General features: G+C 45.5%; 1 protein-coding gene across 3 annotated transcripts; it reads left to right on the top strand.

Moving 5' to 3' along the window:
- The first annotated feature begins 4,503 nt into the window (after positions 1 to 4,503).
- Positions 4,504 to 9,669, top strand: zbtb42 (zinc finger and BTB domain containing 42). Of its 3 annotated transcripts, none has more exons than XM_018727337.2 (2): positions 4,504 to 4,651; positions 6,147 to 9,669. In XM_018727337.2, the coding sequence occupies exon 2, from the start codon at positions 6,161 to 6,163 to the stop codon at positions 7,772 to 7,774; it is 1,614 nt and encodes a 537-aa protein (XP_018582853.1). In that variant the 5' UTR covers positions 4,504 to 4,651; positions 6,147 to 6,160; the 3' UTR covers positions 7,775 to 9,669. The 3 variants fall into 3 exon arrangements, with proteins under 3 accessions (XP_018582853.1, XP_018582851.1, XP_018582852.1); XM_018727335.2 differs by lacking the exon at positions 4,504 to 4,651 and adding an exon at positions 5,448 to 5,633; XM_018727336.2 differs by lacking the exon at positions 4,504 to 4,651 and adding an exon at positions 5,645 to 5,745.
- The last annotated feature ends 3,145 nt before the right edge of the window (positions 9,670 to 12,814 follow it).

Below are 12,814 nucleotides of genomic sequence, written 5' to 3'. Positions count from 1 at the left end.
TGATAGCAGGTGATAAGGTTTGGTATGTGTTCTGTTCTTGCATACCTTTGTCACAAGTGGCATACCGAGTGATGATTAGATCATGATGGGTGTGTGTCTTGCTGGCTGATTAACACTGCTGGTTTGAAACGATACCTAATTTGTTTTACTCCATTGCATTTATAGAATGCCTCTGATAAAAACGAGCACAACAGTCATCATCCCCCCTATCTATCTGCACATCCTCTGCACAAGTGGAGCAGCTGCTGTACATCCAGAAACCATGCAGCGTTGAGGGCTGTGCATCCAGCAGTCCATGCACAGAAACAAACTGCACCTCCTCGCGCAGAGCTGTCTGTCGTTCGGCATTCCGGTGCATGCTGAGAACACCTTGCAGCAAGTGTGACCCTGTTTCAAACCACAGAACAAGCAGAGTGGGGACAATTTAGCAGAGAAAAAGCGGTTGATGCACACCTCAAAGCCACCAGTCGGGCGCATATCATTTTTGTAGGTACACCTCCTGGCTGAATCCGTACCACCTAAAAACACACAACCGATGACAGATGGGCCAAGCATAGACAGCAGGGCACCATAAATCTATTACTTGAAAAAGGTCTCTAAAATCATTAGCTCTTCCCATGTGAGGACATTTTTTTCGGAACTGTAAAGATACACTGTCACAAAATGAATTTTAAACCAGGCAGAATATAAAATTCGAAATAGCAGCTAAATACACAGCATTGTGGCACTGCCCTGAAAATCAAAGGAGAATAATTAACACAAAGTTATTAAAAGGAATAGAGAACAGATGTGTAAGAACTTTGTATAGAATTTATCCCCATCACCAGAATTAACAAAAAATATATATATTTTCATGACACATCCATTAATAAATCATTTATGCATATGAATTAGATTAGCAGAACTATAAAAGTTCTAAATATTATCATTTTTATTGTTAGAATTTGTTTAATGGTTCCCAGCAAATGTGTGTGAATATATTTGTGCGAGGCTGTGTAGGTGCAGATGGAATGTGCTTTTTTGGAACCTGTCGGTTTCAATATGCGTGGGTGTGTGTACCTGTCAACTTTTAACCATTAAACTGGAGTAAGATTTCTGGATAAGCAAGTATGACAAGTGAGTGTTGCCAACAGTCCATTCTTCCTTTAACTGAAGTGAAAGTTGAGAAATATATAATGATGTGGTTATCCAGTTCTTATTATAGACATCCTGTGTAGTACTGAATTACTAAGTAATTGAATAATTAAGTTTTCTGTGATTCATGCAAGAAGAAATTCCATCTTTTGTTTCTTTGATAAAATTATGAAAAAAGCAAAAAAAGTATATTTTAAAATAGTAATAAAATGCACAAATACATATTAAAACATTTGAACAATATGAAGGAAACCACAAGAACCAGATTTTTCCGACATGCATTCCTATCTGCTGCATTCATTAATAAGTCACGTTTCACAAAAAAACCACAAAAGGAATAGAAAAAAGTCATAATTTTGATGAAAGGATGTTTTCTGGCCATACTAAGAAGTCACACTTGTGTGCTGATCAACAATACAACGATTTGTGCAAGGAGCCACAGCCACTATAGATTTAATGTCACTAGAGGGCCCAAAATGGAACAAAGTGGTAACAGGATAAGAATCCCAGCAGCAGATCCTCTGTGACTTCTGCCAGGTCCCTCCCAAACCCGTGCTGGTGCCAGGTCAACGTCATCCTACCCCTGACACAGTACTATGTTGGGGGGGCAAAAAAGTTTGCAGCCCAAATGTCACCTTCAAAAAAGGATACAGCTGAAACACAGAGCAGAGGTGATTCAAGAAGTTCAAGAGGAGGCAGTTGGGTTGTGGGATGAGGTGAGGGCCAAAGAGCAAGGGGCACAAGATAAGCATCTGTGGCCCAGAGTTGCTGTCTTTATCGTGCTTAAAAGTGATACTTGTTTTAGTGAATGTGGACTTTTCCCTCTAGTTACCACACAATGCTGCTGCACGCAGATTGTTTTATAACAGCAAGTTTTGAGTAAAATATACTTGTGTGCATTTGAGGGTATTCCCATGCAAAAGAATCATGCAACACAATTTACATTTACATTTATTCACTTAGCAGATGCTTTTCTCCAAAGTGATTTACAATGAATACTATGCAGTGTAACTAGCCCACACACCTTATTCACCGTGGTGACTTACACTGCTAGATACACTACTTACACTGGGTCACTCATCCATACATCAGTGGAACACACTCACTCTCTCTGTCACTCACACACTATGAGGGAACCTGAACAGCATGTCTTTGGACTCTGGGAGGAAACCGGAGCATCCGGAGTGCATGGGGAGAACATGCAAACTCCACACGGACTGAGCGGGGATCGAATCCACGTTCTCTCGCACCACCCAGGTGCTGTGTGACATATTATCATACACACACACACACACACACACACACACACACTTTATCATATTTATAATATACATATTATCATATGTATAATATAATAACACATCTAATTGTATCACATTTCTTTACAATACAGAAATTCATGAAGTCTCTTTTTATGCCTGGCAAGTTTACGTTATATAGCTTATAACTCCATATAGATGGCCACTGAATGCTAACATGTGGGACAGAGTAAATGTGAGGTCTGCTACAGTTTACAGATGTATGTGAATACAGTACGGGGTTATAGTGCTGTCAATCCAACTTGACATATAGCTGGTCTAGTTAACATGAGTATCAAGTAGGCTTCCTAGACACACGAGTCTAGAGTATTTAAAAGCCAATTAACTTTCGTTTCCGTGCCTATTATGACACGATTTTAAGATTCACCACAAACTCCACTATCGATGCATCCGCACAGCCTGAGATTCATAACAGTTACCAGGTGTTTTACATCCTCTTGAATCCAATTAATGGGTGGAATGTTAATGAATAAAACCCCAAAACACCTGTGCTGGCCCTGGCAGGACGCCTGCTTACAGCCTGGTGTCCCATAAATCAAAAGGACGAGTACAAATAATAATGTCTGGGATCATTGCTTACCCATTCAAACAGCCCAAACCTCAAAAGTTCTTCTGCAGCCATAACTAGTGTTTGTTAATTATCAGTGCTATGCTTTGATGAACCAATTAGGCATCCAGAATAGCAGCATCCTATTCAAGCCTATTTCATAGCTTACAAAGTGTACAGCGGCTGGTTGTCTGTTATCTTTGAACTAGTGTGAGCACAACATGTGAAGGAACAAACACATCAGATGTTGCAGAAGCCAAAATTTGTACTTCTTGATTTGCCTGTTTATCTCCATTGCAATTCCGTTATTGCTGTAAGGGATGTACATGGTGCCGGGGCTCTAGTGAACGCTGTGAACTGCGGTGCCTCGGCCGGGGGGGGTCCGAGGTGCCACGGGGCAACAATAATAGGGCTAAACAAATAGTCTGATGCCCGAACGCTCGATGAAACGTATCAGCAGTGGCTGTTTTACAATGAAGGAATTCTGCCACAGATGCACAGAAGGCTACAGCAGCTGCAGTAAAAAGAGGTGGGGTGGGGCAAAGAAAGAGTGTTACAATAAGACCTCCAGTTACACAAGTAAGTGGTCAAGAACAAAAGTGATCAGTGGGGGAGGGGTGTGCCTGGATAGCGAGACCCATGAATGATAGCGGGGGGAATTTGAGCTAAACGCCCTGTTTTGCTGGGTGTGTGATGCGTGTGGAGAAGTACCTAAGCATTAGGTTGCTGGACACTTGACCCATGGGATTTAAAACCGAAAATGTAACGTCCGCCCAAAGGCTACTTAGCAGCTTATGGCCGGAAAGCGGGAACGGTGTTAGCTGTGGGTAGCAGGAGTGGGACGATGGGTACTGGGATGGATGGGACGGGACTCTGCCCTGCTTCTGTGTGGTGGGGACGTCTTAGGGCTGGGTGGTCAGACAGGTCCTTGGCGACCCCCTTCCCTGCGTCACAAAGTGCAGCTGACCCAGCCGTGCCCTCGGCCAGGACAACAGACTTTGCAGACCGTTAACAAAAATGAAGATGTCGTGGACTATGAGGTCATAAATGAAGCTTCTTCCCCTAACCCTGCTGCCTTTGGTGTCCACTGTGGAATGAGGAGGCCCCCTTTCTGCTGCTTTTCCAGTCAGTGGTGCCACAGACTCTCACTTCACATTATTCCTTCCTACTTAGATGCTGTTTCGCGATGAGAGAAATTCTGACGAGGTTACAAAATGCATTTTTTTTCCCTTCAACAACATAAAAAATGTGTTAATCGTTCCAGAATTAAAAAAAAAAAAATGTGTAAAGTGAGAAAAAGAGGAGCCTCAGCTTTCACTGCAATAAAAGTGTGAGAATGTGTTCAAGTTGTAGTGTGGGAAGCGATGCCTGCAGTCCTGACGAAAAAAAGTTGTGCCTCTGGAGCGGGCTGCTACTTGCTGCCACTGTGTGATGTTACGCAGTAGTACAGTACCTATTGTGGCGCGCGCTATCGCGAGACTGGACCATGAACAACCTGCTCGACCGACACCACAGGGCGCTGCTTGGCTGCCAGGGACGAACCGAGACGCAAGGAGAGACCGGAGACGCCAACATCTGGAAGGCACATCATGGGAGCGGGGAAGGTGGTTTAGGGAGAGCGCTGTGAGAGTCCTGGGCTCGAAGGACACGTGTGAGTATGCGGCGTTCGTGTGGGGGGGAAGAAGCCGTCAGCGAAACTTCGTGGATGGTAACTACCTCAGTCTTACCCCCCAGCGCAGCCGTCCGGCTCGAGGCGGCGTGCACCCGCGCGCCTTCCCGTCAGCTCCACTCCACTCCACGAGCGCGTTGCCTCATTTCGCGAAGCCTCCACACACTGGCCGCTTCCCACGGCAGGTCGTCGTTTTCGTGTTTGATGTTGAAACTTTCACTAAACAATTCATAACGAAAGTAAAAGTATCAATAAAAGCTGTTATTCCAGGCTTTTTTTTAAAAAAAAATTAAACGTAAACTTTGCTTGCGAGTCCTGCCTTTGTCTTTGGACAGAACCTGTGTGTGTCGGGGCGCGTCGTTAAATGGACACAGTGAGCGGAGAACGACATGACAACGTGTGTGTATGTGCGGGAGCGCGAGCGAGCGAGCGAGCGAGCGCGCGCGTTATTAAAACCGGGTCCACTTCCACCGCTACGTAGTTGATGCAAGTAGCGTTTCGATATTGTGAAGCGGGGAGTGGGCGGCGGCGGAGGGTCCGCAAAAATAAAGAGTTAGCCTTGTCTGAAATGCCTATAAAAGGTCCGCTCGAAGTTTAAAGGCGCCCGGCTGCGGGTTCTCGGGCAGCTTGATTTGGAGGAACATATGGCAGTGAGAGGAGCACAGCTGGAGGTAGCGTTACCGCGCGCTGATGTCAGAGCAGCTGACTGCGCAGCCCGCCGTGTCATTAGCGAGCAGCGCTCGGCCGGCGGCGGCGGCGGCACTCGGCAGCGGCACTCGGCAGCGCGCACCCTGCCTGCTCGGGCTGCTCTCACGCGGCGGATCGCTGAAACACGGGGAGTCGCGATCGGACCGCGCCGCAAGAGTGCGGTTGCCGCTGGTCTCGGGACCCTTTTCGCTTTCGATGGGAAGCGCAAAAAGTAGCGACCAACTACTCGGACTGCTGTTTCTGAGCGCAGATCGAGGTACGGAGCTTTAAAACGCCCGGCGGCGACTTCCCACGGATCGATGCGTCGCCATGCACTCACCTAATCTCGCTCGTGTATTTTAACACTTCCAAATACTGCTCTTCATCAGGTATGAGTTTGTTTTTCGAGCTCAGTATCCCTTTCGTGCTCTTACGGGCTTTAATTGCTGTCAAAATACCCGTTTCCGACTAAGACTTAAGTCCTTCGGTCGACTTTCCAAATTGCCTAAATTTGCAGCAGAAGAACGCTGCGTGATAATTTATTGTACTTAAAAAAAAAAAAAAATAGTCTTTTGCAGTATTCGCAATGAAGTCGGCCCGCTGAAAGTTGTCTGTGCAAATGTGTAAGTGTTTTTATTAGTTGTGGTGGACAGTGGACACGGAAACTGGACAGTGGCTTCACTTTCAGTTGTTGATCCAGTGGCTACAGCCGTTGCTGAGTCGCCGGCGCTGCTGTCGGAACGGCCGCCTTCTGTTTGTTTAATATCCAGTTTTTCCTGTTTTTCATCAGGTTATGAGGGAAGAATGGAGTTCCCAGACCATAGCCGCCAGTTGCTGCAGCGCCTGAGTCAGCAGCGTCACCAGGGTTTCCTGTGCGATTGCACCGTGCTGGTGGGAGAGGCGCGATTCCGGGCGCACAGAGCCGTGCTGGCCTCCTGCAGCATGTACTTCCACCTCTTCTACCGGGACCAGCTGGACAAAAGGGACGTTGTGCATCTGAACAGTGACATTGTGACGGCCCCGGCTTTCAGCCTGCTGCTGGAATTCATGTATGAGGGCAAGCTGGAATTCAGCACCCTGCCCGTGGAGGACGTCCTGGCCGCTGCCAGCTACCTGCACATGTACGACATAGTGAAGGTGTGCAAAGGCCGGCTGAAGGACAAGGAGCTCGGCTCGCCGGATGAGAGGGCACGTGACGGGATAGTCCTGGGCGGCCTAGACAGAGAGAGCTCCTCGGACAGCGAGCAGCCGGGCCTCCCTAAGGCTCCCCGCCGGTGGCCGCAGCGCCCCCGACATAGGCCCCCCCATGCAGATGAATTTGACACGGAGCACAGCGAGCTCCGGCTGGCTGTCACCGACTGTGATAGGTCTGCACTGAGCGGGCAGAAGGCAAACGGTCACCCCGGCGGGTCCCCGGACCTTGTAGGTGTCAATTATGTGTCAGCGGAGGCCGAGACTTGCATCCGAACAGCTGGAAAAACAAACGCCGATGTCAGTGGTTCCACAGCGTCGCTGTCCCAGAGGTCCCGGGCTTCGGATGACACGGACTGCGCTCTGGATTTGTCCCTCAAGCCTCTGTCTAGCAGAGATTCCTCGCGCCCCTCCTATGTCTCGGGACAGCTGGCCCTCGACAGCCAGCAGCAGGGCTCCGAGCCACTTGTTAAAGATGAACAAGACTTGCTGTCAGAGCAGGAGGACAGTGAGCCGCCGGGGCCGGAGAGCCAGCGCTTTGGGAATTGCGCCAGGAGCTCGGTGGTGACAGGGTTCGCTGCCCTCTTCCCCGGCAACAACGGCCCCACCGCAGCTCTCCTCCCCCGGGGGGAGGACCTGATGGAGCAGGAGGAGGAGGGGGGTGCGGAAGTTGGGAGGAGAGGGAGAGGAGGAGGGGAGGCAGCAGGCGAGGTGGACGGAGGGGGGCTCCTCGGGGACAGCGAGGAGGAGGAGGAGGATGACGACGACGACGACCTGGCTTCCTCGGACATCTCCACCTCCAGCGGGGTGCTGCTTCCCCCAGGCCAGCAGGTCTGCGTGTGTCCGCTCTGCAGCAAGGTCTTCCCCAGTCCCCACGTGCTCCAGCTGCACCTCAGCGCACACTTCCGTGAGAAGGACGGCACCCGGGCCAAGCTGTCGCCCGACGGCTCGGTGCCCACCTGCTCGCAGTGCGGCAAGACCTTCTCCTGCATGTACACGCTGAAAAGGCACGAGCGCACGCACTCGGGCGAGAAGCCCTACACCTGCGGCCAGTGTGGCAAGAGCTTCCAGTACTCGCACAACCTGAGCCGGCATGCTGTGGTACACACGCGCGAGAAGCCGCATGCCTGCAAGTGGTGTGAGAGGCGCTTCACTCAGTCAGGGGACCTCTACCGCCACATCCGTAAATTCCACTGTGGCCTCGTCAAGACCCTGGCCATTGGATAAGTTCTCCCCTCAGCTAAGAACAAGTACGGTACCACTGTGTGCATCGTGTGGGTGTAAATACGTAGAAAGGAGCATATGATGTTTCAAGTGTATTTATGAGGCTGTGTCCCCTGGTTCCCAACAACTCCTTTTGTAATTAAGCGGAGCAACTTGGAAAGTAGAGCTGAAGACTGGGCTTGCTTATTCTTGTTCAAATGTTATCCAGGTGGTAAAATTTGCTTTTTTTTTTTTTTAAAAGGGGTAATGATGGATATGCCCTAAAATGTATTGGCTCTTCTACTGGCTCTGAGATTTTGGTGGGCTCTCATCACATGTACAGTAATAGGTGGTGGGGGAAACCGAGCGTGCCTCATTGACCTTCAGTTGTCTAAAATAGTTCTGCTGTGATACTCAGAAGTGGTTTGCATGAAGGATGAAGAAGTGCATGAAGAAATGAATGTATTCTGCGGTCAGATGATTGACGGCACAAAATTTGACACGGATAAGCAATACCACAATAGTTTGCTCTGCAAACTGCCCGTCCACGAGCAACAACATTCTGTTGTTTGCAATAACTGAAAATCAGGTCATCATCCTTAAATTCTGAGAAGTGAAAAAACATGGCCCCAGAGACTTAATGGTAAGGAATACATGCAGCTATAGTGACTTTTGGGTTTTCATTTGTTCCTTTCATTAGCTGCTACCTGCATAGTGAAGCTCAAGCTAGCTGAAGATGAAGTCATAAACCATATCTAACTGTAACTGTTTACTAATATTTGTTTGTACGGTGGGCCTTACGGTTCCATGGAATCAAGCGGAATACCAACAAGTGTGGTATGGATTGTAGTGATTTGCTTGCTCATTCAGGAAACGAACCAATGAAAGCCAGCAGTATATTATTAGTGCTCAAAAATGCATAATGATGTGGTTCAATGACCTGAACACGGAGCTCAAGGAAAAGGAATGTGTTTGGATGTTTAAACAGCCGTGAGGTTTGTGACACTGGAAATTGTAGTAGTACCTCTGTGTGAACGGTAGCAGTGATGGTTCGGCTCCGATATTCAGTCTTTGACGGCGTTCGCACCGAACAGGTAACAAATTCCGAAACCGTAAGGATCTGCTGTGAAAATAAGTGCCTGTGAGAAGGATGCCTGCTGAAACAAACATAATGGCACAACGCATGTACTGGGACACACAAAGAGTGTGACCAGTTTAATGTATGGATGTAGGATGGGGTGGGAGAGGGGCGTGGGGTGCCCAGCTTCTGAAAAGTGCCATTCGCAGTCACTAGCATGAAGTGCACAAAGGGCAAGGAGAAGTGCAACACTGCTGCTTGATGTGGGGTTTAATCAGAGGAAACGGAGAAGAAGGCTCTTTGTGGCCACACTCATTTGCTGAGGCGAGACCACCGGTGATAAGGAGCGCTGTCCAGTCCGCGTCTCTTTATGAAGTGGGGTCCAGCTTTGACAAGCGGAGGATCTGCAGTCTGGCTCGCTCGCCCTGAGGCCACAATGTGACACCCACCCCCCCCAAGCCCAATACCTCTGTGATGGTCATATTTTGAGAAGGCTGTTCCTTACTGTTACGGCAGACGTTTTTTCATCGTTATTCTCATTGCTGTTCTCTGTGAACCACTTTTTGGGGACATTTGGCCACCAGATACTGGAAACAGCCGATGCTACATACTGGCATTAATGTGTGTGGTATTCTGCAGTTAGGAAAAAAAAAAACTACTGAGCAAGCTTGTTGGTTAAACTTGTCATCACACATTTTCTGCAACCATTTTCAGATAAGGGAGTTTTTTTTTTTAAATACTTAAAATTTGGTTTGTTTTGTAAACTATACATATCTTACAATGGCTGGAATTAGCACTAAAAATCTAAGTTATTTATATCTTCATTTTTTATCTTTCCTGAAGAAACTTGATTAGAATTATTTATTAGTTTTTCAGTTCAGAGTTTACTGGGGTCTGATGCTGAATATTACTTTTCATCTGCAATACAGAAGCACACTGTTGGAATTGTAATTTATCATCAATGTTGTCAGTGACATTGAAAGCCTGTGTTTTGCTCGGGCTTTTGTATGTAATTGTCGCATTTTCAGTTTATTTTTTTGAGAACTGATTATTGATGGACTATTGATGCTTTTGGTGCTGTTTCATTAGTACTGGGGCAAAATTGTAATTTTTCATTGGAAATACATTACTGTAATGTGAAATTTCAGTGCATCTTAAATAAGAATAGACTTGTGTAAAATATTCGAGGTTGGCTTCCTGCAAATCGAAAAAGCACTTGTTGTCAGGCTTGCATATTGTTCCCCTCAGTTTAGTTTCAACACTCAAATAATGTGTAAGCTGCTATTCCTAACTACTTGTATATTTAATGTACATATTTTTTTATTTATAAAATTATTTAGGTTCACCCCAAGGATATACATTCTGTGGGGGGAATATTTAAAGATTCTAACTGTTAAGGATTGCCTCTAAGCTAACCAGTTAATTTCTTCTGGGATCTTGTTTTATATCCGAAGTACCATGGTCTCCCTCCCTCCCGAAAACAACAGGCAAGTTGCGTTACAGCACCAAAGGTTGCCAAGTGGTATCTCACAAAATATCAAAGGATGGTGCAGTAATACATCTTAATTTAAACACCTGTCTAAAAGGTACAACTTTTATTGTACATTCTCCATTGCTCTGGTACTGTATCTCAAAAGAATTTATTGAACCCCTTTATTTTGTGGGGAGATTGTTTAAGCAGCCTCAGCATTTTGTGTGGATTGAATGAACCTGTATTAAATGGAAGGGATATCTTTCTTAAAAGGAGGTCAGGTGCATGCAGCATTGGAACCATCAGCGGACACCTTTTCAGCCTCACCATTTGTTGTTTCATAGTTTTTTTGGCAAGGATAGGACTGTACATCTGCAAAATGAAGTTGCACTTTGTTTATGGAGTGTGTAATTTGTTTTCCATTTGGTTTTCAGCTCTTTTTAATGTGTTCACATATCTGAAGGAAGTCAGGGTACGATTAAACTTTTAAATGAGCTGAAAAGAAAAAGACTCAATAAAGGATGGAAGGTCTTAAGAAGGAATTCTGGGCCAGTGCAGCATTTGCGTGCCGTGAAAGTGTGTCTTCAGCAATCCTGTGCTTGCGCTGAGAAGGAGCGGTGCCTTCAATCCAGTCCCTTAGTAGGTTTCAACAAGCTGCTCTCTGACATGGAAAGACCATCAGATCTCAAAGTGTTCCATTAAAAACACCTTACATACTTGCTTTTTTGCTGTTTATGTTGCAGCAAAGTGAACCAGAACAGAGCAAAAACAACTGATTTTTTTTTTTTTTTTTTGGCTTTTTTTTTCATCAAGTATTTTTTTTGTCCTGCTAAAAGGAAGGAAATGTTTTTCTTGTACGCAGCTATTCGTTTGTTGATTAAATGTTTTGAATAAGCATTTAGTAACATAAGGGGCAAAGAAATTAGTCCTGTTCATGAAGGCTCTTCCAGTCTTTCACATAATTTTATTTATGTGACTGTTATTTTTACACAGTATGTGCCTTTTAGACACAAGTGCGGGGAAAAAGTTTTGGGCTTGGAGCGGAACTCTGTAGTGGTTGGTATGCCACAGGCTCTTGGAATATTGAAAATATAAACCAAACTATTGAAATAAACTACCGCAGTTGAACAAACTTAAAATATCAGGGTAGCAAGCCAAGCCTAAAAACAGATAATCATGAAGTGTCCCTGCATAGAGGGTTCAAAAAGAAACCTAGATAAAGACTGAAGAAACAGCGTTGAAATAGACCCGCATTAGATGACATAGTGTGATAAATGTCGCTGAGGTGTTTTAACATTTACATAAAGAATTAAATGTATGTGTATTAAAACTGGAAAATTATCATCAGCTACTGTTAAGGTCCAGACTGTGAAATTGTGTATAATCATGACAAATATTTATTGTTTTCTGTTTTTGTGCAGCATTTTACTGTATATCACAAATTTTATGTGTAAAATGACTACTAAATGTCAGTTTGGTAGGGGGAGGGTGAGAAGGAGGGGTAATAAAATTTGTAGGAGTGCCATTAGAATTTAATATAATTTTTATATAACAAAGGTCTATTTTCTAGTAAACAAATGCTTCAGTGTTAGTGATTTATAGATTATGTAGGACAATCGGTATGCAGAAGCAGCATTGTTTAGATCCTCTGATGCTTGTTTTTGATTTCCAGGTTTGTGTGTGGGGGGTGTTATTTGTGCTTTCAGAGTGTATTCCTGTGTGTGCCGTGGAAATGTGACAATCTTGAGTTATGGCTAATTTTGTCCTTATTTTTAGTTCATTCATAGATTAAACGGAACCTTTTCTTTGACTCCTGTTTGGATTGTTATACCCGTGTTCCTGTGTCAAATGGAAACGCTGATCCAGTTACAAGAGGACATTTACGGGCCTCACATGGTTCCCTGTGCTGCTCCACGGTATGAGCTCAGGCAGGTCCGGTGTTTGGGGAACATTTTAATATGAGAACTATCACCAAGACACACTTCTGTTAGAACCCTTTCATACACTCTTGGGCATGGGAAATGTTTGGGTTCAAGGAACTGCACAGTATGCAGGCACTGAGAGGATGGGTGTGCCTATCTTAGGTGTGTGTGTGTGTGTGTGTGTGTGTGTGTGTGTGTGTGTGAAATTTGGGCCTCGAACACTGCGGGCTGCTCCACGGTTGTGTACACAACACAGAGCGCTGTTGTCCAGGCCTTGTCTTTGTGTCCTATTGAACCAATGTGTCGTTGCGAAGGACAAAGGATCTCTTAGGATGGCATTACATGTTCACCACAAAGCGCTCGAGTCCTGAGTCCCGGTAAGCTTGTTCCTTCCTACTGTATTTACAAAAAAAAGAAGAAAAAAAAAAAAAAGCAGGTGGAACTTTACAGTGATTAAACTGCGCTCTGAGACATTAAGCCAAAGTGAAGGCGAAACTAGGAAAATGGAAATGTTGAGCTAACCACAGCGGAAATCACATATATTGTTTTGTTGTGGAAAAAAAAAAAAAATCCTTAATGGTAACGCGCCAGAA

This window comes from Scleropages formosus, chromosome 15 (genome assembly GCF_900964775.1).
Source record: "Scleropages formosus chromosome 15, fSclFor1.1, whole genome shotgun sequence".
Taxonomy (NCBI): domain Eukaryota; kingdom Metazoa; phylum Chordata; class Actinopteri; order Osteoglossiformes; family Osteoglossidae; genus Scleropages; species Scleropages formosus.
This window is presented reverse-complemented; position numbering and strand designations above follow the sequence as displayed.

Excerpts from the sequence above, each read along its gene's own strand:
- zbtb42 (XM_018727335.2), top strand. The coding sequence starts at position 5,573 with ATGGGAAGCGCAAAAAGTAGCGACCAACTACTCGGACTGCTGTTTCTG. Across the intron at positions 5,634-6,146 it reads GTTTCTGAGCGCAGATCGAG|GTTATGAGGGAAGAATGGAG; the intron begins GTACGGAGCTTT and ends GTTTTTCATCAG.